General features: G+C 45.6%; 1 protein-coding gene across 7 annotated transcripts in view; it reads right to left on the reverse strand.

Moving 5' to 3' along the window:
- The window catches only part of HTR4 (5-hydroxytryptamine receptor 4), a 152,101-nt gene extending 126,809 nt beyond the window's left edge, over positions 1–25,292 (reverse strand). For 3 of the 7 annotated variants that reach the window (XM_073221968.1, XM_073221965.1, XM_073221966.1), the window contains exons 1-2: positions 24,784–25,292; positions 10,737–10,809 (exon numbers count right to left, since the gene is read on the reverse strand). In XM_073221968.1, coding sequence (XP_073078069.1) covers positions 10,737–10,762 — 26 coding nt within the window. In that variant the 5' untranslated portion in view covers positions 10,763–10,809; positions 24,784–25,292. Of the gene's footprint in view, positions 1–10,736; positions 10,810–24,601; positions 24,674–24,783 lie in introns of those variants that run through there. The other 4 variants (XM_073221967.1, XM_073221963.1, XM_073221969.1 and 1 more) reach the window with 2 other exon arrangements.
- Positions 25,293–27,691: the final 2,399 nt, after the last annotated feature.

Below are 27,691 nucleotides of genomic sequence, written 5' to 3' on the forward strand. Positions count from 1 at the left end.
AGGGATTTAATTAATATGCTCCTAATGGTGTCTCAATCCATCTTTCAGATTTAGACATGTTCAATTAAGTAATAATTTAGTCTAAATTAGATACCCCTTAGGAAATAGTTTTATGTCTTTGGATAGTTGGAAAAGAATTTTTAAAAAGCAGAGATTTTGTGAAGGCTTGGGTTTTAGGCTCTGGCTAATCACTCATTAGCTGTGTGGGTTTAAGAAAACCACTTAACCTCTCTGAAATCCTTTGTATTTCTTTTGTGTACTGTGCTTTGTGGGGCTGAATTCAAGAAGCTACTGACCCTAGGCAAGGCTCCAGATTATGAAGTGGAGCTTGGAAAAGAATTACAAATAATGCTCAGTTTCAGTCATAGGCTTCTTAAAGCCCATGATGGCCCATTCTTTTTTAGGAGAGCAAGACAGAGGCTTTTATTTAGAGAGAAATTGGGAGGACAGAACTCCTGGTTCAGGTGGGAGGGGACGAGAGAGCCCCAGGTGGCGCGCCGTCTAGGGGTTTTACAGGTGGTTGAGAGACAAAGGGCTAGGGATGCACACCTGCTAAGTGGTCCCAAAATGTTTATCTTTGAAGAGACATTAAGTTTCTTGTTAGTCTTCCTGGTTATTTACAAGAATTTTACTTCAGCTCTGATTTCCTCCCAGGATAGCAGCTCCCTGGTCTGGGAGCGTAGCAGTCAAGACTGCCTGCTTTGCTCTCAAGGTGGGCTGAGTTATTGTCTGTTTGTAAAGTGACTTACTTTTTAATTAATTGGGTTTTAGGATGCAATCTTATTTTCAAGATGGAATCCTTCCTGTTTTTACTAGGTTATTTTAGGCTTGCTTGCTACATTGCCCAGGTTGCAAATCATTTGTTTAGGGCTGGAGGAAGAAAAGCAGCACCTGGGTGAAGTCAGAAAAACAAGCTGGGCCCCCCAGCAGGCTAAAGCAAGTCCCACAATGGATTACCTTGCCTTGCTTTTTCCAGAGGCCCTCACCCTACTCTGTCTAAGCCCATGGTCCCCGTCTCATTCCCCGCTCTACAGACGGAGACCCTAGCTGCTGCTAGGGGAAGGGGGGGACAACCGCTCTGCTGCTTCATGCTGGCAGGGGGCACAGTAAAGGGCGCAGCTAGGTCTCCATCACTGGTCAGCTGAGAGGCCTCGGAAGATGGGCACTTCTAGCTGGGGTCCCATTTCCATCACCATTTGCACTTGCGTGGCTTCCAAAGGATTTAGAGACCCAGCTCCATACTGTAGTGGTCCACGGGACTTCTGGGCCTGACATAGCTTGGACTAGCTTTTGGAGGTCCTGGAGCGAATCAGAGACATTTTGTGAATAACTTGTAATGTACACACAAATCTCAACTTTAATTATAGCACAGGTCCCACCTGGGCTGCTCTTAAGATGTCTTCTAGTGGCATTCTATTTTATATAACTTCTTGGCACATTAGTTTAACTTTAGTATTAAGACCTTTTGAGTAAAATTGGTTAAGACTTGATATGCCAAATTACATCTTCTAAACCAAGAGATGGTATAAAAACAGGGGCTAGGTGATCATACCAGTGAAAAACACTCCTGGTCCATCTATGTTGGAGGCTTGGGAAGTTTGCAGGTGTGGAGTGTTCTTAGCCCAACATCCTTGTAACCAAAAAGTTCAGTTACTACACTTAGGTAAGTTCACTCATTCTTAACAACCATGCTAGATTATTTACAAAACCTTCATTAAACATGACAGAGTCAAGCCTCTCTTTAAGCATTCTTTTCTTTTGAAAGATTTAAGCCAGGCTGTACTGAAAAAGATAAATTTCTTCTGTCTTAGAGAGTCTAGTTTTTCAAGGATAAAAATCCTCCCAATTTTTGAGGATAATGATGAACCCAATAAGTAGAATAGATTTCCAATAAAAGGATTTAGAAAACTAGTTTTATATTGTAGTAGTCCACAGGACTTTTGACCATTTTCCTTCCTTGTGGCAAAATAAATTCGGCTGCATAACCTTATTATATCATGTACTTCTCTCAGGAGCCAAGCCTGTCTAATCAGAGCGTTGGTATTGAGGCCAGGCTTGTGTGCAGAAGACAAGGGGCACCTTTATTTTTTTCAGGGTTTGGGGATCATATCGCTCCCAGTTCCTCAGACTGCATGCCAGAGGCATGTCTGGCTTTAAACTTGAAGAGGATGCTCCTATCTCTTATGCTATCCCAGACGAGTCCCCCAAAATGATGCTGGGGTTCTTGTTTGCGGAGTTGAAGAATGAACTTTGCAAACACGCAAGGTAGGAGAGCCAGGGAGAGGCTTTTATTTAGAGAAAAAGTGAGGACAGAGCTGCTGGCTCAGGCCAGGAGGGGACAGGAGAGCCCCTCTAGGGCCCATTCTTAAGAAGAGGGACAAGAAAGACCCAATTTTTCTGGAATCCAGGACACCCTTCAATGCCAACCATACTTTAACCCTATTAAGTGGAGAGGCCATTCTGACTAGACGGGAACTGAGAGTCAAACAGATCTTGTAAAATTTTTTGTAAAATTGAGCAATACCTCAACCTCTGCCTAGCTATTTGCATCCTTTGGTTTACACGGGTCCTAGAAACTACCTAGAAAATCTTACTGAAATTTGGGATTTAAATGAAGGTTGGTGATGGCTGACAGGACTTCAAGCTGCAGTGAGGGACAACAAGGTATCACAGGAAAAGGAACCAGACACACCAGGGTTGCCTAGTCGAGAGATGCAGCATGATGCAGATTGAGTGGCCGTCCTGAGAAACATGTAACAGTTGACAGCGACATTTGTCAGTGTCCAAGATTTCTGTGCACCCCTAGATCAGGTCTGGGAATTGCAAATATTGCACTACTAGTTCCTGAAACACTTTTGTTTTTGCAATTTTAGTACAGGACCCATTTTGACCAGCGCCTTTTCTTCCCACTTTACATGTGTAATAATGTGGATCTTCAGAATCTAGAAGTTTCTGCTTACTAGAGTCAGGTGCAACCTGTGAGTCCTGGGCATGGCCATGCAGCAAGCAGGCTACAATTCACATTAGTGCCTCAGTAGAACCGTTTGAGCTGGGGGTAGCCAAAGTTCGGCCTGGGAAAAGGAACAAACCCAGGGGTACTTATGAGCACCCACTTTCAGAATTAATACCCAGAAAACTCAGACAAGGTGACCCGGGCAACAGGCAGCTTCCTGCAGTCTAGCAGACAGAGGCTCGGGGATACTGAGATTTCAGAGTTCATATGAGTGTGATCCGAGGTAGTTTACAGGCTTGCAAAGCCCCGTGCAATGGGTTCCAGAGCTGTTTACCCGTTACAGGAACCAAGGTCACAGGAAAGGCACTATACCTGGTAGTTGCCTCTTACGGGCACTGATCTCAATCAGATATGGTGGAAGCCTGAAAATGACATTTTCTATACTTGCTCGCCTGCTGGCTTCTAATTACGTTTTCTAAGTGAGAGGCTCACAATGAGAAACTGTACTGCTAGAGAGAAAAAAGAACTATTTTCTTAGTATCTGGAGGTGCCTTCAGCACTGAGAATGGCAGCAAATTGTTCCTTAAATGACAAATGTGTTGGCGGCGGCATTTCTAGCTGCTTCATGATGGTGGGGGAGTGGGGTTGCTCATGAAGCTTCCAGACCTGTGGTCAACATCCTTTCTTCCTGCCATTCCAGGGAACTTTGTGACTGATTCTCTGCACTAAACCTCCCTTTACCTGAAATAAACACAACAGTCTGTTTTTCAGACTGGACATTGACAAACAGAGAAGCAGAAAGAAACAAGTCAGAGTGTTTTCCTCTAATCCATCAAGCAACTTAGTATGGGACCCACATGACCAAGGATCACTGGCTGCACTGAATAAAGCACAAGACGAGGGGTCAGACGCAGAATCGAATCCTGGATCCTCCAATTCCCGAACAGGAATGTGCCCACATTCACGGAAGCTGCACAGTGAAGAATACCATGCTGAACAGGGTATAGAAAAGCTTTGGTCTCACCCCAATTATGCCCCTGAGTATTGAGGGTCTTCTATCACCTTGAGAAGCCCCAGTTTCCTTTTCAGAAAATGGACACAATCAGGGACAAATCGTCAAAAAATTTAAAACTGATTAATAAGATTAGCCAATTAAATGGATACTAAATTTAAGCAATCAACAAACTTATAGAGTGTAATCAATTAGGAGTCTGGGAACGTTACAAGCCTACATCTCATGATTATTGTGATGACTAAAGACAATTTTTCCCACTTCTTCGACGTGTACCACGTGTGAGATACTATGAGTTTTACCTACACTACTAACGATCCTCACAAAAATTCCATTTTCAGATGCCAAAGCTAAAGGCTCGGAGAGATTAAGTAATTAGTTCAAGGTCATACAGTAAGTAGGAAAGCCAAGACTCGAACCCACATCATTCTATTTCCCAAAACACCACTATTCCAGCATCCTGGGGGGCTGTTAGCTGAAACCACTGTGTTCTGTGCGCTTTGGAAACTGTACAGTGTGATGTGCATGGACAGGATCGCTAGCTTACTTCCACAACCAGCAAAAATGTCACACATTGCAAGAGACCATTGCTTTAGAAATGTAAATGTGTCACCCTCCCTGTGGTAGTTCAAGGTCTCTAGCCAGAGGTCCCCTGTAACTCCAGGAGGCACAGGGTTTTCCACCACAGGGTGAGTTCCAGTTCATAATCACTGTGCTTCTGATCTAATGAAAAGACTACCCAAATTAAAAGTCAAGCAATAAAGTTGAGTATTATTCTCATTTACACTTCTAAAGCAACATAAAAATAACCCCTTTTAAATGGTACCCACTCACTTTCCCCTTATATGCTAATGCATGTCACAGTTTCAAAGTTTGAAAAGAGATTTCCTGCAAAACATTTCACTGCCTTAAAATCACATGCATTCACAGTTTCAATAGCCAGGCTACAAACACGACTTAACTGTTGTTCCAAATCAATTACATATTGATAAGTCTTCAGAGCAGACTTGTACACATTGATTTCAAGCTCAATGAGTTGTTTCAAGACTTTAGAATATTTAGAGTTACAAATTTCCACTTCATCCTCAGACATTAGTGAAATATATGTATTGTCACCAATATTAACAATCGAACCAGAAATCAACTCCTTTATTTAAAAAATTTAATTTTTAGCCACAGTTGCATCTCTTGGTTAAAATTAGATGATTTCAGTTAATTCTTGTAGTCACACTGATATGAAGTGATGAATCGTGACTTTGTGCCATGACAGAATTAAAGCAGCTGGGTAATTAAAGCCAGTTACTCACCTTTGTTATGGTTTTTAATTCACATTGTCATATGCGGACATCAGGTGACTACATTTACATCAAGAATATGTATTTTATATTTTAAAGTGTTCAGCTGTTGGTAATTATTCAGTTTCCTTGTTTTATACAAACGCTCACCATCTTGATCTGTTCAAAAGTGTTTGGTGGCTTCCCAGCACACGGCTTCAAGCCCGAGGAAATGAGGAAGAAATGAAGGTTCTCCCTCTGGATAAAATGGTCGCATCTTGGATTCCTTTCTTCCTTTCTTCCTTCCTTCTTTCATTCCTTCCTTAAAGTGGCTTATGGAATAAACAATAAACGGTATTGTTAAGAAAGCAGACGAAACAAGACAAAGGGAGAAGATGAGTCGGAAAAATAAATAAGGGCATGTGGGAGCCGCAGACAGTGCCTGGAGACCTGTGCTCGCCAGTGGTGATTACATGTTCTGTTTTGTGTTCCTAGAAACCCTAGCAAAGGAGGAAAATGCTGCCTTTATATGATTCAGCATTCATGTAAGACGCCTTTTTGGTTGCTAATGAGAAACACTAATGAGAAAGCACAACAGTTATCCTGCAAAGGAGAAACAGAATCTTAAACCAAGACATTCTTATTAAAAAGAATCAGGACAGGCGACCGCAGACAGCCCGGCAGGCAAGGGGATGAGTGAGGGTAGGAGGAGGCCGCAGCTAAAAAGAATCAAGATACAGAGAATACATTTTTTTCTTCACTCAAGTCTAGGGTCTTCACCTTGAGAAATCTTCAAAGAGCAGGTCTGTATGTATTTGGACTTTTCTCCACTTCCTCATCTCCTGCCTGAACTCTGTAGTTTCTGGAACTATAAATTGACGGAGAAAATTCTTAGAAAGCAGAAACTTCTTAACTGTAATAAACAGCAGAAAAAAAAGACGATGGGGAAGTGGGTTGCCTTGCGGGATCACACCTGAGCTGAGGGGAGCCACGCGTCAGCAGGAAGAGCCCGGGGATTCGGGCAAAACAGAAACAGAAGCGCGGGCTGTCTCTGAAGTCAGGAGGTGCGCGTGTTTCAGAGCCCCCAGTTCAAGCCGCGCAGTGAGGCTCAGGGAGCCCCAAGGGTACGACGCCCCCAGGGTCACTGCCCAGATGTGTCTTCTGCAAGGAGCATCTGCTGCGAAGTCACCAAAGCCACTTGGCTACTTACTGTTCCCAGTTTCCTTTCTCCAGCCGTTCAAACACACGCAGCTCTCCTCTCCAGGGCCCCCAGAGGCCAACAGACCGAAAACCGACATGGGGGGGTGTGGGATTGTCTGCAGAGAGCGGCCTGCTGCCAGCTCAGTCTGTGAGGCGCTGTTTACCAAAGTGAGGGGACTGTCAGGCCCTCACCTCCCCTCCTGCGCCTGATTTGCTGCCAGCTCTTCATGGTGACTCGATCCATCTGACATCCACTGCCCTCTGCGACAGATGCCCTTGGGGGGAAATGCTGGCCACGCTTTTCCATTTCCAGAACCCAGACCTAGTTTAAGTCCTGCCTTACGGCTCGCAGAGAGTGTAGCTCATCGTATCTCTCGCTATTAGGGTTCTTTCATCATTGTATTGAATTCTGTTTGTGTAATTGTCTTCTAGCTAGACCATGAGATACTTGACAAGAGGCATTTATGTTAACTCCCGGCCATAGTTTAGGTGTTAATTAATGTATGTCAAATGAAGGAACCCTTATTTTTATTTACACATGGAACAACATTACTTAAATGCCACAGATAAATTCAACTGCTACAAAAAAAAATAGAGTTGGACATTTGTCATATTTTCGCCACCCCACCTGCCTTCACCCTTCCTTAAAAGCACCAGTTTCTTTAAAGGATGAAACTTTCCTTCATTTCATGCCATCTTCCTGAACACACCTGCCTCCCATTATGAAAGCTGGACAACGCGTGGTCACATGACTTAGCCTGCCCGGTCAGAGGTCATCTCCCAGGACCCTGACTCTTGAGCAGCTTATAGAAAGAAGAAATGGTTGGACACTATCCATGATGCAGAAATATACTGACCACGTCTGGTTCTGGGTGGCCATTGTTCCACCTCCTAGCTCCCCAGAATTCCCCAAGTTCTTGTTTATTTGCAAGCCTTTCACCACAATTCATTGAGCCCGTCCGCTGTAGCTTCTCAAAAATCACTTTTGAAAATGTTAACAAGTTAGTTTCTGATGTTTGTAGCCAAAAGCACTGATAGATATACAATGGCGAGAACCAAGCTGAGTTAGCAAACTCCATTAAAAGAGACCAAACAAGCAAAAAATAAAGTGCCCAGGATGGTCTGACAAAATACTTCACTGTTAGACATTGCATTTAGCGCTAAATGTCAGCTGAGACTTGTCTGTCCCTTGATATCTGGGAAAATTGGCTGGAGCCAGTTTTTCTCTCAATTCTTCAGCCCACAGAAGTCTCATGCTTCCTTTCAGATTTCTGAAATTTCCCAGGGGCATTTTTTACTCTTTTGCCAACCTGCAACACATGCATTCTCTCTTCCAAATCACATTCACCCAGACAGGAACGTCAGCCATCTCACCAATATGTACTCACACGTCCCTATTCACATAAAATATTTGCAGTGTAGTAAGAGGGAGTGTGGTTATATGACCTTGATCATACTGTTTAACCTGTTTGTGTCTTAGTTACCACACATCATAAAATGGGGATGATAAGGACATGTGCCTCATAAGATTGTTTTAAAAATTAAATGGGATAATCCATGTTAACTTTATAGCTCATGATGACTTGGCACATAGTAAACATTCTACACTCAGTTCCTAGTAAAGGTGAAAATTTTCACTGAAGAATGAGAGCCTGGAAGAGGTCAGCACACACATTTAACACAACAAACAAACAAAGATCTGCAGCCACACGCCCCTGGCTGCTTCTCCTTCTCCAAGCAGAGCCTGCATTCTCCTTCTTCTTGAATCCTTTCTCTTCTCCATCCTTCCCCCTCTCTTCACTCATTTTCCTGTCTGCAGAGAAAGTTAAAAGTTTCCTCTCCCGTGCCAGGGACCTGGGCCTTTCAGCTCTCACTTTATATACGCACTTCACCAAGTGCAGACATTTTCTCACCCAAACAAGAATCTCAGTTTCCTGCTCTTATAATAATAAAATTTACTCTAGCTATATACCTAGAACACTGGTTCCTGGACCCTAGCCATATGCAAAGTAACCTAGTGATTTTTTTTCACATTCATTTATTAATGAATATTTTTAAGTTACATATTTTTCTTTAAACTTACTTTTAAATTTTAAATAAAAGTATTTTGAAAGGGAATTTTATTTCACTATGATAAGTGGCAAAATAGTATTACCATGATCAGAAGGCTACCTTAAAATGAGTATTTATTTTAAAATAAAAAAGATGCTCATATACCACCTAAACTCATTATGTATTACTAGTAATCCAGGCATCATTGGTAGGTGTGATCCTAAGATACATGCTTCATTGTGGACACCCAGAGGCAGAGCCAAGGAGGAAATGGACGGAAAGTCTGTGGCATTTGCATGTTGCTAATACTGCAAGTCAAGGGGAATGTGGGCGAGAAAGAGCACATGTTAATGGGATCAGGTTTAAAATCTGACAGAGAGGACTGTCCAGAGAGAGACAAGATTCTGGGGAGTGATATCATCTTACATCCCACACGATCGTTCCACAGAACCCAAGAGAATAGCTAATGTTCATTTAATTGAATTGTATTCTGCCATCAGAATCCAGGGCTGCTATAAATAAATGTTGAAAAGCCAGAAACATTAGGGATCATAATATCTGGGTTATCCAAAAAGAAGTACATTTTAGCCAACTAATACAGTTTGGTACAGTGTCTGAAACATAAAACAGTTTTATACTTTATCACTATTGATATTGCCCACTCTGGCCTTTTAATTAACAAAATAAAATTGAGATTCTCTACATCCCACTATGCTTTCTTTGTACAAATAATGTCATAAACTCCTGAAGGAAAATCAAGCACACAGCGCCAGCCTAAAGTTCTGCACTGAAGTCCTAAGACTGAATAAAATCAGTGCGTTGGGTAAATAACAAAGTCCACGATGGTTGTACTGAGAGTGTAGAAACTTTTACTGCTAAATACACAAAGCGTCTTTGCATCTCTAGGTGTACTAGAACACAACCACAATTGAAATACATATAGTAACAGCAACGACTAGCTGATCAACCACTCTATTATTACACCTAGCATGTGCCAGGGATTATGCACGAGAGACAGTCACCCTTCCAGAGTCCCAGGATTTGGGGTGATCGTGTATGTTGGCAACTGGAGTCACATTATATCAGACTTCCTGTCAAGATGTTTGACAGGTCCCTTTTGTCCAGGCATTCTACTGCCTCAAGCATAGAAGCACCGTGTCCCTGATCCGTGCCTGAAACATACTTTTCTGCAGGTCTCAAGTGAAAGAAAAACTGCTCCTGTGGTCGCACCAGGAATGTACTTGTTTAGAAGGTCTCCCAGCTATTGATATGTACAGCTGATCCTCAGCTCAAATGCCAGTTCAGAATATTCAGGCCTTATTAAGGACAACTGTCCTCACACTGTTTGGTTGTGCCCAATAAAATACAGCAAGCCTCGGGAGAAACGACTTCCTGAGGAGCCATCCTATTATTTGATCTCCAAGGGGATCAGGAAATTACAGGAAAACAAGACAAAAGCCATTTAGTTTTAGGTAACTACACCATAAAACCATCATGTCACATAATCTAATGTGACCTGGTTGAAAAGAGAAGTGAGAAAAAGAGAACCTGTCATAAATAGCTGTTTGAGTATATATCTAAAGCTGAGATGTACAGATAGTCTTAGGCTATTTTTATTCCATTTAAATACATCTTGTTTCGCAGCAGTCTCACAGACTCCAAGAAGGGACTAGTGGTTACCAAAGGGGAGGAATGAAGGAGGGCAGGTGGGGAGGAAGAGAGAAGGGGATGGACAGGTATCATTATTGGCACACATGGTGTGGGGGGGATCACAGGGAAGACAGTGTAGCTCACAGAAGACAAATAGGGACTCTGTGGCATCTTACTACACTGATGGACAGTGACTGCAACAGGGCATGGCAGAGGGGACGTGATAATAAGGGTGAATGTAGTAACCACATTGTTTTTCTGGTGAAACCTTCATAAGAGTGTATATCAATGATAACTTAAAAAGAAAAAATACATCTTGTTTCCTCACATAGTTTCATATAACACCATCTCCTGCAGTGCAGACTTTTGGTATATTCATCTGGAAATATTTACAGCCATATTATAGTTATCATTTAAGCAGGAATGAAAAAAACATACTAATAACTGAACAGTACCACACTTACAATTATATGTGAAACACTAAAGAAAAGCCACATCTATTAGCTTCGTAACTCTACTACAACAGATTTTTCAGAGGCCTCATAGTTTAAATGAACATAATTTACAGCACAATAAATACAGAAATGTAACATACCTCACATTAGCATCAAGTTCATCCATTACAGGAAATAGGCATGGGTGGGTTGGAGTTCTGTGCCCACAGGGTCCTATAATGTGGGAATTAAAAAGAGGTTAGGCCAAAAGGTAATGCAGGAACATAGAAGTCTTTAGTAAAGGAAAAAATGCCAAATAATCATTGCTTCTTGTGGAGTAAGACTTACATCTTGTCTAGTATCAGAAAACTATTTAATAAACGATACCATGACAAAACACTGAAGTATGGCTCAGCCAAGTGTTACAAAGGGTCTCTGGACATTTTACTAATCTGGAAATTAAAATATGCAAGGACTTCCTTTTACTCCATGGTAACCAGTTTACTAGTGTTTGCTCTTCCCAGAAACATAGCTTATTTCTATCATCTGCTTTAGGACACTGGCCAGTGAAAATCGGTGCACTACGTTTTAAGATTAACGTAGTCCATCGCCTAAGATGGTCGGTCAAGTTTCCTATGAGGATTTTCAGGGTTTCTTAAAACCCTTTTTGAGGGTGGGTAACCATGTATCCCTTGGAGAAGCTAATAAACTCTTGAGAATACTCCACCCAGGGAACAAAAATAGACTCCACACATTTCTGGGGAGCCCACCATTCCTTGAGGCCCATCCATGAACCCAGGCTAAGAATTCCCAATCAGAGGGGAGTCGACGCTCAAGCCACCTCAAACTCCCCTAGCACAGGCCCCCAGAAGCCCCTACACCCTTCAGTGGGTGGGCACTCACTGACCGCCACCACATCTTTCCTCTCTTAACTGACAGGTTGACTTCATTTTTCAGAATGCCTGTGTCTTCATGGCATTTGCTCCATGCATGGCGCATCAGAGTATGCAGGGCCACCGCCCATGTGCTCCTTCTGAAGTCACCCCAAGCAAGGCCCTGTTCCTTTTGACCTTCATCGTCCATTTCTCAATAAACAGAAGGGGTTGGAAGAGATGATCTCTGGATTCACTTCCAGCTCTGAGATTCTGTAATTCCATCTGCTGATCTTCTAATCGAATCTTGCCAAGAAGAAACTATAAATCTGTTTATCTATGTAACAAGACCATGAAACTCAGCCTGGGCTCCTGGATGCTCAGGCCGGGGTGGACCAAATACATCAGGCCTGACAGCCAGGGAGAGAATGGGAGCAGAACACGGAGCTGGGAAGGGCTCTGTGTCTCTCAGTGTTTGCCTTTTAGAGCCTCAAAGATCAACCAGGGCTCCTGTGGGCACGTCTGGGTCTTGGGCAGGTGTGACGCCCGACCTACAGGATTTGGGCAGGGGTGAGGCCCAGCCTGCATGGTTTGGAACCTTGATCAAACCAGCTCTGTCCATTTTTATCCTTTTGAACTTCTGAATTTGGAACAATCTTTCATTTGAAATATTTCAGTGCAGAGCCCTAACTGTTGGGGCAGCAAGGCTCTGTTCTTCTCCCCCCTCTATCTAAACTCATGCCAGAAGTGAACACGGCCTGTTCACTGTAGATTCCCAAGGCTACAGCTCTAGTCTAGGGCTTCCCCAGACTCCACTCAGATGAGCAAAGGCATTCAAAGCGGACTCTTCATTCCCACTCCCAACACAAGAAGCTGCTCTCCCCTAGGGGTCCCAGCTCACTGACCGGCTCCACCATCGACGTGGCTACTCACATCAAACCGCCTCATTTTCTCATGCCCCGCAACCAAACCATCAGCAAATCCATTCTCTCTACTTTGAAAATGACTCCTTAGTCTGATTTCTCTCATGACCTCCGCCTCCTTCCCCTGGGAGCAGCCACACACTTCCCACTGAGGCGCTGCTGGACGCACCACCACCTCTTCTCCCCACACGACCGACCGAGACGGCCCCGCTCGCAGCAGTCTGTTCCCTCGCCCCAGGGACAAGTGGAAGTCAGCCCTGGGGTTTTTTGCTAGAAAGTCCTTCTTTCCCATGGCGTTGCTAAACCGATCTACTGGTGGCTGTCGTTGTCACCTGTCTGAGATGATCCCGACCCAAACGGGCGCAGACCTGCGTAAGAACGGCAGTGTCCCGACGGTGTGAGTTGAGGCTTAAGACCCAGGAGTGTCTTAAGACAGTTTTAAACTTAAACTTCCCAATTACATGAGCCAACAAATTCCTTTTTTTCCCTCTGTAAACCAGTCTGAGTTGGGCTCCAGCCATTGCTTGCCACCAAAAGAATCCTGAGTGATATAAAGGAAAAATCAGTATATTGTATTTGTACACAGATTAGAAGGAAGAAATACTGACACAAAGAAAACCAGTTAAAAGCAGCTAAAGTTCACAGCATAGAAACTGCCTTTGTATTTGAAATGCTACAACGGGGAAAACCTTGTGTACTCATAGCAATATACATTGTTACGTTTGACTCAGCAGACCTCAGTGAGCAAATTTAAAGTGACTGCCATTTAACAAGCCAGGGAAACAGCATGCATTCTGTCGGAGAGAAAGGAACGGTAGAACAGAGAAGTTGGTGATTAGTTCCTATCCTCATTTGATTAATGGACCCCAGGGCACTACTTCTGCCCTGTTCACCAGGGATAACTAATCAGAGCCGTGGTTACAGGAACACCGCTTGTTGGGACGATTACAGGGATGGAGAGAGGTGTGCAGGAATCTTTTGCCTTAAATATTTACATTTCTGGCTCCTGAACAGAGCACAGCCTAGTGAATCAAAAACACCATCAACGGAAAACATCTCTCTCAATGCTCAGGTATAAGCTTTGTCACTTCTAAAAGTTCTGTCAATGTGAAATTCAGACTGTGTGTGCGTGTGTGTGAGAATGACAGTCATGCTGTATCCTTGTCTAAGGGACAAGGAGCGATACCCTCCTTGCTGGTCTCCTTCAGAGAAAGTGTCCTAGATCATTATAACCACGAAAAGACGATTACAGCCAGGCACGTCCTGCTTAAAGGGTGGAGAAGGAAGCCAAACCCTTCTACCACGTGAGGTACACATGAAGGACTCAGTATTCTCTCAGGGCCAGGACTAGCCCCAGCCACTGAAATTACTCCAAACACTTTATCCGTCACAAAAGTAAAGCTATGGCAACTCATCACTCGTCAGAGTCCTTGGAGTTTCTTCTTGGATACATTGAATTGATCTTTCCTTAAAAAGGAGGAGGAGGGGTGAGAGATCATCTTATTTCTGCCACCCACAGCTGATTCTGGCTTAGAGATTTTAACAAACCCCTAAAATAAGCACACCGCATCTTTACCCTTGTTCTTTTCAGACTACTCTGAAGGATTGCTGGGGAGCAGTTGTTAATGGTTAACCGAAGGCGCGTAGCTGCATCTCTATTACGAGAAGTGTGAGCCAAGCCTCACCTGTAAGCGTCCACGCCTACCGGTGTGCAGGAGCCATGCAGCTCGGCCCAGCGCCAGCATCTGCCCGCCTGGAGCCGTGTCACGACCTCGGCTCACTTTGCCGCACGTCGGCTTCTTCCTCCCTGTAGTTTTGGCTGCATGAGTGAATATTCATGCATGACTGTGCACGGATTGACCACATTTCTTTATAGAGTATGCCTCCCTGGGTTAAATCTCTGCATCAGAGGGCATATTCCAATGCCTTTATTTTGGACAAGTGTCAGGAATAAGTAAAAACATGATTTATCTGAACAGCCAAATCGAGGGTGGGAACTTGACATAATGGAAAAAGGGCTGGACCCAGAACCCCCTGGGCCTGGGGTCTCAGCCGACCCTGCTGCCAATTCACTCTTTCCACTCTTAACAAGACTATTCACCAATCTTGGACTCACTTTCCCCAACTACGGAATGGGCTTTTGAAGAGCTGAGTTTCTTGTGACTGGAGGCATCTACACAGCATGTACTAAGATAACAAAATTCAACCAATTAAGTCTGAAGATCTCATTGGCTTTATGAAGTGATTCATAAATCAGGCAGCATCTCTTGTAGCAAGTGGAGAGACGCTCCAAGGAGTTATACAAAACGGAAGGTTTTGATAGACAGGAGGGTGGGGCGAGAGGTCACCAGCAGAAGGAAAAGGATGGTTTCAGGCCAGGTCCCTCTCCGTCAGGAGGAAGGACAGCAGGTCGTATCAGGCAGATGACCGCATCTTCTGCCGGGGGTACAGGGAGGGCTCGTGCGATGGATGACCTCATCGGTCCTGACCAGATAATTTCTGACTGAGCAGTTAAGACTGTATTTCTGGGGGTGGTCGAAGAACTAGGCTAGGCATAGACCCCAGTTTGGCAACCTGGCCCAACACTCCCTCTCGGGCCGATGGTTTTCCTTTTTCACATGAGTAACTATTTAAGGATGTCTAAATGAGAACTGTGATTTCGTTATCAGGGCTAAGACTGTAAGACTGTGATAGCCCATGTTAGTTTGGCCTCTCATAACCACAGCAAAAGTCAAGGTGTTTTGTATCATTTTCCAGTTTTGAAGAATGCTCACTCAATCAACATGTGCTGTCTCACACAGGCTCCGTATCCTGAGAACGGTCACAGGCTTTTCTGAGCGAGTGGGACGAAAAGCAGAGCCATGAAACACAAAATCAGATAAGGCAAATAAGGTATTTGATAAGTTATCTGTCAAATGCTTGCTATTGGCCTCATCACCCCACTGTCCTAATCCACTACTGGCCCAATGTACCAAAAGCATACAATCTCATTAGAATCAAACATACAAACAGGCCCCCAAACAGCCTTCTCCATCCCCTGGTGATCATGATTCCCTAGCGACCTTTACTGTGAAAAAAAATTCTGGCATCATTTGAAAAATTGCAACTGTGAATATTCTAAGTAAAAGAAAAAAATTTGTCTCCTCAACTATTTGCTTGGACTCTGTTTTCTGGAAAATATTTGGAATTTGTAGGATACTTGGCTGAGCACATTTTTCTGTTACCTCAATCGGTTGATACATACTCTTTAAAAGAATTTCTCTCTGTAAATTAGTCCTGAAAAAAAAAATCATATTATTTGTTTACCTAGACATCTGAATAGTATGTACAAGTGAAAATGTGTATCAGCCATTAAGAAAAAGAAAGAAAGGAAGAAAAACCCTGTGTTCCAGGAGCCAGACCTCATTTGCAAGTGTCTTTCTAGGTCTGGTAGGACAGATGCCATTTGTGCTAAGTCATCTAGACAGATTTAATCTTAAATGAAAAGCCTCTAGCCATTTCATCTCCATAACTGAAAATCCATACAGATACCAATTCAGTTACACTTATGGGACCACCCTTTTGACAGGTACAATTAGGATGCAAAATAGTTTTTAACTTTTTTCAAAATAACCAAGAAAATATTCTTCCTGGGTAAGTAAACATTTCTCAGCTAGCAACTTGAGTCAAAATACTCATTCTGAAAATAGCCCTTAACCAATGCAAGCATATTTAAGAGACATACCCGATCTACTTTTTGGAAAAAGGAATGGATTATAGGAAAAGTGAAGGCAAAAGATGAACTTCTATTTCATGTGGCACTGGATGAGTCCATCTGGAATGTTGCTACAAATCAGATTCTTTAAAGGCAGAGATTTTTCCCACCAAAGAATAACAAGGAGACTGAGGTTACATGAAACCAGATCAAATTAAATATGGATCTAGATACTCCATGAAGGAAAAAAATAAAATCAAGAGGCATTCATTTCTGCATTTATTTTTCTGATCACTTGATTAATGTCTCGCTCCGAATTTGGCCACAGGTTCTGTGTGGAAAGAGATAAGCACATGATCAGTAAGTCTTAGTTGAATGAATGGCATGACATGATGTAAAAATTCTACTTGATAATTAGAGAAGGAATTAGCTTTGTCTTCGTGTCTCCAAGCGAGTGATGGGTGGAAGTCTCAGGAGAAGTGTGAGACTCACTCTAAAGTACTTCATCCAGCATTAGAGCTGTCCAATTACTGACGTGCGTGTCTTGGCAGGCAGCAAGATCCACTTCAGTGAGAGGCTCAAACAGAGGCCAAAAAACCATCTAGCAGTCACGTTTGAGGGGAGGAAGCAAGTCTTAGATGATTCTGAGTTCTGATGAAATCCAGGAACGCAAGAGAGCAGAACTAAATAAGGGCCTGTTCATTGGACAGCAGTGGTTCTCAAGTTTAATCGTGCGTAAGGATCACTTGGAGGCTTGTTAAAATGCAGTAGCTGGGCCCCACCCCCCAGATTTCTGCTTCAATAGGGTTAGAGTGTAGAATTTGCATTTCTAACAAGTTCCCAAGCATTGCTCAGGCTGCTGGTCTGGGGACCACTCCTTAAGGAAAAACAGCAATTCTGCAAATGTTAGTTCTCATGCGACTGGAGAAAGCACATATTAGGCAGGACGTGGATAGAGCATTAAATGCCATCAGATCATATGGTGAAAAATGCCCAAAGGGTCTGTCACCACTGACTTAACAGGCCTGGAATTAGGAGCAGGTCAAACGAAACTTTGCATTCCATCAAGTAAGTCTTCAAAATCAGTGTTTTGAACCTTGCAGAATTATACTGCTGACAACAGTGGTTCTTAAAGCTTAGAGCACCTAAAAATCACTTGCAAAACTGCAGGTATGGGTGCCTCACCCGTCTCTGAATCAACAGGTCCAGGAATCTGCATTTTAACAAATGTCCCAGTGATTCTGGTGCCGATGATTCATGTCGAGCAGTTTGGGAAACCTGTACAGTTAGAGCACGATCCACCCAGGTGAGCATATCCTTCTGAAATCCTCTTTAATCATATTCCCAAATCTGAAATGCCTCCATGGCTGCTACGTGTGCTAAGAGAAAGGTCTCACCAGCATAGTTACCTGTTCTGTTCCTACCTGTTTCTATTTCTTCCAAACCCCCTGGATTAGAACACAGTTTATACAGAATTCTGTACTGCATATAACATGTGCCGATCATCACATGGAATTGAGGATCCCAGTGCAACCTCAGAGGACATGAGCTATTTACAGCTTAGATGGAAATTCTTGAGCAGAATCTGCGTCTTTACTGGACTAATAAAATGTCACCTCCCAAAAGGCTGCTGCCCACAATTTCCTTCCAATACCTCCTAAAAACAAACCTCGAGAAAACGGTAAAACTATCCCATAGATTTTAGAGGGTCCCATTTAGCACAGAAGAGAAAAATCCTCAAGAGGAAGAAGGAGAGAGGTAGTAACCATGTCTACCACCGACATGTGTTGAACACATACTAAGTACCAAACCCTTCATATGTGTGACCTCATTTCATCTTTACATCACACGGTGAAGGAGTACTCTAATTATCCCCATTTCACAGATAAAGAAACTGAAGCATAGAAAGAAGACATTGTCCAAGGCACACCAGGCAGTGGCTTCGGAGCCCAGACCTTTAACCACTAAATCATCCCATAAAAGATCCATATCTCAGTAGTTCCCCATCTCACCTTTCCCAGCCCAATTCTGTCAACTAGATATATATGTAGTTCCTCAAAACCTGCACAATATCCACTGGCACTTGAAAGAGGAAAGTTCGTTACCAAGGCTCAACTTTGCTCTCAGCACCACGTGACTCTGAGTTTCTCATTTTCCTTCTGTAAGTCCAGGTCTCCAGTCGTTCAATGTCATTAAGACACCCAGCCCATCTGTCTTGCAAGTCTGCTACTACTCATAAAGGTCATATAAAATATGTGAAAGTCATCATAACATTGTAATAAGTTATCTAAAATGGTAATTTTCCAGCCTGTTATTTCCATACATTATTCTAGAACATTGAGAAAAAAGAAAGGGTGTATTGATTTTGTGAAATTATCTGCGTCAATGATCATATATTCCAGAGATCTGGGAGTAGATTGTAAAGTACCAAACCTGCAGATCTCTGTGCAGCAAAGCCACTACTTATACTTCCCAAACAGACTATTTATCATGGTTCAATGTAATGGAAATTTCAGGAGTTTGAGAATCGGGTGGCCTGAGGGCTGGTCATACCCTGCCACTGATTGCCCTTGAGTGAGTCTTTCTCTCTCCTTTTCCAGGAGATACAATGCTGGTTGGTGGTCAAGAAAATGGTCTGGGGAGTCAGAAAGTCAGTGTAACATCCCAGCACCTCACCTCCTCATGAGGTACTGACCTTGGCCAAGACATATCAACTGTGTTGGTCTCAGTTCCCCAGTGATAAAAGTGAGAATAAGAAACAGAAATTCATTTTGATATCATCCCCAAAATGGATTTATGAATGAATAGAGAGGTGGACAGATAGAAATATGATAAAGTAAGTTAGGAATTAGTCAAATGTTAATTTATAGAACCTACATGGTGAGTATATGAGTGTTCACCATTCAGTTCTCTCAACTATTCTCTTAAACCTTTTTTTTTTTTTTTGCAACAAATATTGGGAAATAAAAAAGAGACAATAACAGTTTTGTCAGAAGAGTTGGATGAGACTCAGAGCTTTTAGCAATACCCACAGTAAATGCCCGGCATGCATTATCAATGATGAGTTACTGGGCAGATAGAAGATAGGATAGGATGATAGATCTCTTCAGCTCTCACAGTCTCTGGGTCAGAGCTGTGCTAGGTGAGCTGGGGACAGAATATGCGTGAGCAGAACGACAGCCAGGCCACAGGGCCTAGAAGCCAGATGGACGGACAGGAGCCAGGATGCAGCCATATCAGAAACCAGGACGGATATGCAAATAGAAGCGACAGGACAGCAGGCGGCAAATGGCTAATATGGGAGGACCTTGAAATAATGGCAGGTATTCTTTATTACATGTTAAATTAATGCAGTTTTCTATCAAACGTCCCTTTGGTAGGAGTAAAGCACTGGATAGGAGTCAAACCTCTGATCGAATTCTGTCTCCGCCTCGCCAGTGGGACAACAGGAGAGATGCGTTCAAGTGCCCACTAGTCCACTGGACCGCTTGTACAGGGACACCTAGCACGAAAGTGAGCCCCATGGTAACTGCGCTTCTGCTATGACCTCTTGGCCATAAAAGATTAGGCCGATCGAATTCTCTGTCTCGAGAATTTGAACTGAGAGACACTCTCTTGGGAATGCGTCACATTAATGGCAGAACAGTAAGCAAAAAATAGATATTCACTGATACGATTAGCCTCCTAACTAACAAAAGAGTTTTCTTAGTTTCCAGGTCTTGGTTTTCCTCATCTGTAAACAAGAGAAACACTTCTCTCAGGGTTTGGTATAAAAATCAAAAAGACCAGGCATATAGATAGAATATTTACTACGCAGCACATAGTGAACATTCAGTAAACATTATTTACACAGCACCCGAGTTTCAGAACCACTGGACCTTTCTGAGCAAGCACCTGGAGTCACCTTGTCGAGGTGAAGGACGTGTGGTCGTGCAAAAAGAAACAGGTGCTGATGGTCACGAAGGAAGGGGTTGAGTTTGAAATTTGGTTTCAAAAGAAACTTTCTGATTAGGATTTTAAACATTTAACCAGTTACACCTAAATGTTCTGACTCGAATTTCTGCTGGGTTCCTTCACTGTGCTAATATTGGATTTGAAAGGAAAAGAAATACAAAGCAACTACATGGGAAACACAAGCTGGAAGGACAGGTGGCGCCCCTTTCTTCACCTCAGAGGGACCAGTCAGAATTTACCAGCAATGGACAAGATATTAAATGAATGTTTACATGGGTTACACGTTGATAATGAGGGGTATTATCATCCAAGCTGAGGGAGAAGTGAGAGTGGGTGAAGGGAGGGAATATGCAAAGACTGAAGATCAGAATTAACCCAATTAAAAGTACCATAGCTGAGAAAAAGCACAGGGTTTTCTGAAATTCAAAATGAGAGGATACTTAGTGAGAGACATCAGCTAGTCCCTAACAGCTATTGTTCTTTCAATATTGCTCTATCCATTGATTCTTTTAAATCTAAATGCCTATCTTAGAAATAAGATCTCTTCCTATATTAAAATTTCAGGGGGTGGGTTGTGAGATTTAGTTAGTTGCCTCAGTCTTAGCCATGTGGTTCTCAAACTGTGGTCCCTGGACCGACAGCATGACCATCACCTGAGACCCAATGAGAAATACAGGTTCTCAGATCCCAACCCAGAATCCCTGAGTCAGAAACTCTGAGGGTGGGGAGCAGAAATCTGTTTCAGCAGGTCCTACAGGTGATTCTGATGCTTCCCAAAGTGTGAGAATTTTTGTCTCAGCCAAACTATAGGCTTGCAAAAACCGAGGCTCTACTATTTATTCCCAGGAGCCGCCAGACCTACAGATGTGTTGATACAGGGTCTTGGAGGAAAGTCAGCCTTCTTAGGGCTTGCCTTAGATATTCAAGCTTAACAGCCATTGCTGAGGTGGTCATGCTTACCCTATCAGTACGCCTATTTGGCGGCCATCACACTGCACCTAGATGGACCCTGTCCAAAGGTGAACCCCATTACCCCACCTCAGTGGTGTGAAAGCAGCTGAGGAATGCAAGAACGAAGGGCAGGCCAGGAAGAACACAGAAGAGGGAGTCAATAAAAGCACGGCAGCTTTAACTGTGGTGACAGAATAGATATCCACAGTGCAGATGGTGGCGAGAAGCCGATGGAAAAAGAAATGTCTGTGCCGCCGTTTGCTCCTTTTTCGCCACCCTTTTGTTTCCCTGAGCACCTCTGCCCGGATTTACCCTGCCACCGTCCCTCTCATTCTGAGAATGCCTCGGACCTATTTCTGAATGACCTGAATAGCAGAGAGAAGACCAAACGCAGGGAGATCACATTATTCCAGTTGACACAATGGCCACCCTCACAGCTCCTAGCCTTCCTAGAAGCGGACTCGGTGCAACCGCTGAACCAGGTGATGTTCAAGATCGTCTCCACGCTGCACCGTCAGGATCCCCGTCATGGAAGGCAGTTCAGTTGTAGGGGCTCAGAATGGACTCCGAAGTTGGACAACACACACCCCGTCCCAGTCCCACCATTTCGCAGCTAAGAGAACTGGAGGATGTTACTCCACCTTTCTGAGCTTGAACTACCTCAACTTTAACACGGGGAAATAAAAGCATCTCTCTCAGAGGGTTCTTCATAAAGATGAAATGAGATCGTTCATGTAAAGCATTTAGAACCGGGCCTGGCACATAACAGGGGCGAGATTAATGTAAACTCTTAGGATTATTGTTACATTGCCTTTGAAGTGCTTCTCAGCCTTCAGCAGCATCTCGAGCATTTCCAGGCAGAGCAATGAGGCGGTGAGAAGCCAGGAGGAATCAAGGCACATGTGTGAGGGCGGCTAAGCTGGAAGGGGCTGGAAAAGTAGCTGGCGACAGTGCAGTTCATCGGTCATTAGAATCCTTCGTGGTAAGGTATTTCTGTACAAGGCCACGAGGCATGTGTTGGAATTATAACAGTGGCTGTCAACAAAGGTGGGGGAAGGGGGTGGTATTGTCCCCCAAGGAGACATCTGGTAATGTCGGAAGACATTTTTGGTTGTCACAACTGGTGGTTGCTATTGGCATTTGATAGGTGCCAGGGATGCTGCTGAACATTGCATGATCGTAGGACAGTCCCTCACGACATGAAATTATCTCACTCAAAATGTCAGTGGTACCAAGGCTTGAGAAACCCTGAGCTACAACACTGTGTGAAGTCATCTTAATCAGACTTGACACATTTTTTTTTTTCCATTTTCAGAAAGGTGACGGCAGGGAAGCTTCTGGCACTTGATGGGAGGTGGGAATGGGTGGCCTCTAAGACCCCTTCAACTCTAAGATATGTGCAGTCAACCCTCAAGCACAAACTTGAACTCAGTAGCCTTTTCCTCCTTTTTCCCTTTGTCTAGTTCCCCTCTTTAAAGACAAATTGAATTAAAAAAAAAAAGGTTAGATACTGAAAGGTAACCATGAGGCATCAGGAGAAATATTTCTCACTAAAACAAAGAACATCAATGACAACCAGAGAATTTTGGAGCTAGAAGAAACCTAAGAAATGATCTAACAACTAGATTTTAATTGAAATCATCCCTCACATTTCACAGGTGAAGAAACTAAATCTCAGTTTAGTTTAAGGCCAAGAGATGTGGTGTAGGACATACCAGAAGGCCCAAATTCTTCTCAAGAATTCATTTAAATTATCATTCACATGGTGATAATACCAACAGTTTTTCCTCTTTCTACATTTGTTTTGCATTTTTTTCAATGGCCACAGTCTAGAGCTGTTCCTTTCTCTTAAGTCCCTGAAAACGGGTCTCGCCTGATTAAGTTGGTGGCAGTGGGGATGAAAAGCAATAAAAAAAAAGAAAAGATTTATTAGGAAGAAATGGGTACGATCTGCTTATTGATGAGCTTGTGGCTGCTGCTAATGAATGGAAATGAAGGAATAAAGGGCCGGCTTCAGGTCCCAGCTGGAGGGTGGTGGGGGGGATTCGGTGGCGGATGGGCAAGTCCAGAGGTCACTTATCTGGGTGTCAGGTGCTGTTCCTTAGGCTGTGAAGTTGGGGAAGGACATGAGAGGAACGAACAGGGTCAGGAGGTCCAAGAAAACACGAGTAGAAGAAAACACACTCAATGTGTTGATTATGAGGCCACTGTGGCCCCTAAAAGTACCAGCCTCAGGAGCACAGTCCAGATGACTCTGAGAAATCAGCGGCACCACTGTCCTCGGGCCCTGGGACCCCCCGCTCAACATGGACCGCGCTGAACGCTCCCCAAAACCCCTGCCAGCTCTGACGTGTCCTCCTGGAGTCCAAATGGTGACCCACCCAACTACATAATAAGAATTATGATGAAGATATTTCCCATACCCCCAAAGGATGCAAACACAGAGAGTTCAGGATTAGGGGGAAAAAACATAAGATTAGAAAATGATTTCAGAATGCTGCAGATCCCCTTTACTTTTTGCCCATTTTCCCACACTCATCATTTCCTAGGTGAGGGCTGCTCCTCAGAACTCCAGGCATCTCACCCCCACTCCTGACTTTTTCCTTGTTTCCAGGGCACTGGGTCCATCACCAGTGTCCTTGTCCTTCGCCACCTGTGCTCACCAGCAACACGCAGCAAGTTCTCCTACCTCTCTGATGCTGAAGCCCCCACTTAGGACTAGGCAAACACTGCCCACTGCCCCTCAGGGTCACCCACAACTTCCTGCCCCGGGGCGTCCGTCTTCACAGTCCAAGGCAAGGAGGGCAGGCTTGCCTCACTGCCTTCTCTCAAAAGCCGCCTTTGGGTCATGTCAAGCTCGCACCCTAACAGACACGCTTTGTTCATTTAAACGGACCAAGTGGGAAATCAAACCACCATTTCTCTTAACGTTCCACTCCGGGAAGACGAGCTCCTGCCCCTGACTTCTCCACCTCTGCCAGCCACCACTCCGATTCAACAGCCACTTGGTCCAAAGGCAACTGCCAGCGCAGTGCCACACGCTGGGGGCAAGCTGGGGGCACACGTATTTTAAACAGGGACTGGGATTCCGTGAAAGGACGCTAGTCCTGGCAGTGATCGTGAAAGCTCCACGCAGCACAACGTGCCCACACACTCACCGTCACTCACACACACCACCCGTTGTACCCTCAGACCACGCACACCCGTCACACGCGCGGAGTCACACTCCCTCGGTTAGGAATCCAGGCTCACCCCCCCAGTCCGCACGCCCATCCAGGTCCGCGGCTCTGGATGCACAGCCTGGGCTGTGTCAGTGTCTGTGTCACACACACACACACACACACACACGCACACACACACACGCACGCACACACACACACACGCACACCTTTTCACACACAACCTCATGTAGTCGGCGAACAGAAGAGCAGCTTCCCAAGTACTCACGGACACCAGTGCGGGCAGAAGCCCCGACCCTCCGGGGCTCCCGCGGGCGGCGCGTCCTGCACCGCCAGGCGGCCCGTCCCTGCGGCAAGGCCCGGGCTGGGGGCTCCCGGGCCCCGGCCGCGCGCCGCCGCGCCTCCCGCCCCGTGCGCCCGCAGCGTCCCGGCCCCCGCGCCCCGCCGCCCTACCCGCTGCCGGAGGCGCGCAGCCCGGCGCCCGCAGGTCGCAGCGGCCGCCCCAGCCGCCGAGCCGAGCTTCTGCCGCCGCCGCCGCCGCCGCCGCCGCCGCGCTCCCCGCCGCCCCCTCGGGTGCCGCCCGCAGCCCCCGCGCTCGGAGGCCGGGCGCTCGGAGGCGCGGGCCCGGGGCTCACCTGGGCGCGCAGGGCATCGTCCTCTTCCCGGCCGGCCGAGCCGCGGCCCGCGGGCTCCGCAGCCCCAGCCCGAGGGGCCCGCACCGGGCGCCGGGGGCGGCGGGCGCGGCCGGGCTCACCCGCGGGGGGGCGCCGAGTCGGGCTGCCCGGACCTCTTCCCTCGGGGCCGGCCGGCCCGCCTGCGCCGCCGAGCCTGCCCTTCGGAAGGCGGGAGGGGGCGAGCGCCGGGCTCCCCGCGGGGTCCTGGGTGACCTCGCGCAAGTTGGTCACCCTCTCTGGGCCCCCGTTTCCGAGGGAGCGTGAAAGCGGACGGCGCCTGCGATGCCCGCGCCGGGACTCCCGCCCTGCGGAGCGCACTTCCTCCTCATGCCCAAGCCCGCGCCAGGGCCGTGCTCGCCTGGGCGCAGGGCGCGGAGCAACGCCGGACGCCCTGAGATAGGGGGTCCCCGAGTTTTCCAAGGGCGCGTTTGCATGTGCCTGCAGCCGTCCTGATGCTGCCCGTGTCTGTTAGTCCGCTGTTGGCTCCCCTGGTCTGGAGGCAGCCTGTGCTCCCAGGTCTGTCTGCCTGGGACCCTGAGCACGTGGTTAGAGCCGAACAAGCCTCAGCGCTCCCACCTGTAAACCGGGACCGTAACTCACAATTCTTTGATTTTCCGACGCTAGGGCACTATGATTGTCCCTGAGGAACTGTGACAGAATGCAAAACATCTTTCCTCAACACGTCTGACAAAGGCTTCGAATTCCAGGGACAAAACAATTCATTGCACAGGGTGAAAGGACAGCAGTTTGGGGGGACAGGGGAAGGGGCCTCGTGGGGGGAGAACTCATCGCCAGGGGGACCGCTGGGGCTGCCTGGAGGCCGGACAGAACAGAGAAGCTGTGACAGTAATTAACCTCTGAAAGCAGATACATTTTCCAAGACAGTCTCAAAAATGATTACCTTACAATCATGAATAGTACCCAAGTGAAATGGAAATTAAACTCGACCAGCCTATTCAGGCCAGAAACCCGGGGCTGGGCCCTCTCTCCGTCTGTCTGCTGACACTCCTTTCTCCCATTTCCCGCGTCTTTTGCCAGGTCCTGTCTGCCTGCCTCCCACTCTCAGCCTTTCTCACTCACTACTTCTCTCCCTGGCCTGTATACGTCTCCAATTTTTATTCAGCATGTATCCCCCATTCACAACGTAGAAGTGGAAAAGCTGTTATTCCTCTAATGATAAGATCCATACTTAAAATTTGCCGCTAAATCACTTCCCTAAACCAAATCCCTAAATCACATCCATTAACAAATGACACCACTATCCTCACACTCAGGGAAGCACAAGATAATCATCGTGGACAAACCCCACCACCGTTCCCCTTCTCCCCACTCTCCACTCAGCCACTGGCCAGTTCCTGGGGAGTCTGTCCCCACTTCATTGCAGGTATTTGTCCTCTCCTTCCTGTTCCCACTGGACTAGATCTTGTCTTTTCTGGAATTACCAAAAGGGTCTTCTAGCTGGTCTCTGCCCTCCAGCCCATCTTCCCCCCTGATGTCAGCATGCCCTTCCCCAGGCAGAGCTGCAGCCCTTGCTCTACAGCCCTGGTGCCCATGGAAGGCAGCAAACAGCTCCCCAAAGATGACCATGTTCCAATCCCAAGAACCTGAAGATATATTCCCTTATGTGGCCAAAGGACCTTTGCAGATATGGTTAAGTTAAAGACCTTGAGATGGGCGATTATCCTGGATTGTACAGGTGGGCCCTTGGAAGGGTCCTTAAAAGTTGAAGAGAAAGGTATGGGAAGAGGGCAGAGCGGCGCAGCGTCAGGAGGAGCTGACCTGCCATTGCTGACCTTGGAGATGGAAGAAGCCGTCCCACGCCAACGAGTGCAGACGGCCTGGAGAAGCTGGGGAAGCAGGAAAACCCACTGTCCCCTAAAGTCTCCAGGAAGGCAGGCAGCCCTGCAGACACCTTGGTTTTAGCACAACACTCATATCAGATTTCTGATCTAGAGAGCTATATGAGAATAAATTTGTGCTGTTTAAGCCACTAAGTAATTTGTTGCAACAATAGGTAACTAATAAAGTGCCTCTCTTTTATTTACCTCCGTAAATAAAATGCCTTACACAAATGCCTTATCTTGTCGTGAACAGCAATCCAGGGTAGCCCCCACTTTTAGCCATCTTGCTATACCCAAACCTTGTGTTTCGAGCAGTCTGTTCCCTAAACACCTTCTTCCCCTCTCTTGCCTTTAGCAGTGCTCAGATGGCCCCTGGGGTACCAGCACCCAGACCCCTCTCTTCAGCGCTCATGGATTCCATGGGGCTGTTCCTAATCTCTCCCGTCTTCAGTTCTCTACAACTTTGCGTTTCTTGGTGTATCCCATCTCAAACGGTGCTATCTAATGGGAGAAAAGGAGCGAGAGAGGAGAGGACGCTCAATGCACAGGCTGGAACGGCCGCTGGCTCTGCTCCCACAACATCGTCTGCTGAGCAGCGTGGTCTCTGTGCTGCTTGCAAGGGGCTTGTGGGTGCGCATGGCCCACTGGATGGTGAGTGCCTCCAAAGTGGAGACCAGATCTTACCTCCTTTTTTATGTCCTGGCCCCTAGAACTGTGCCAGGCACACAGCAGGGACTCAGGAACTGGGTTTTGTTTTATTTTTCGGAATGAATGAATGGATAAAGAAAGCAAGTGCAATGTCTGGTTGTGTTGAGCAGGCGGGGCTTTTAATAAATATTTTTTGCACCATCTGTCTCTATTTAGTTAGGCTGGTCAATTGAAACACCCCAGTTAATGCGATGTGGTTTTTAATGAGGCTGCTTTAATGCAGAGCTTGAAACAAACTTTTCTTTTATATTTGGTTGGTTTTCTTTTGCTTTTGTGGAAGAGCCCCACATTAAAAGGTTATTCTTTTTTTTATCAGCTCT

Source organism: Manis javanica, chromosome 14, assembly GCF_040802235.1.
Source record: "Manis javanica isolate MJ-LG chromosome 14, MJ_LKY, whole genome shotgun sequence".
Taxonomy (NCBI): domain Eukaryota; kingdom Metazoa; phylum Chordata; class Mammalia; order Pholidota; family Manidae; genus Manis; species Manis javanica.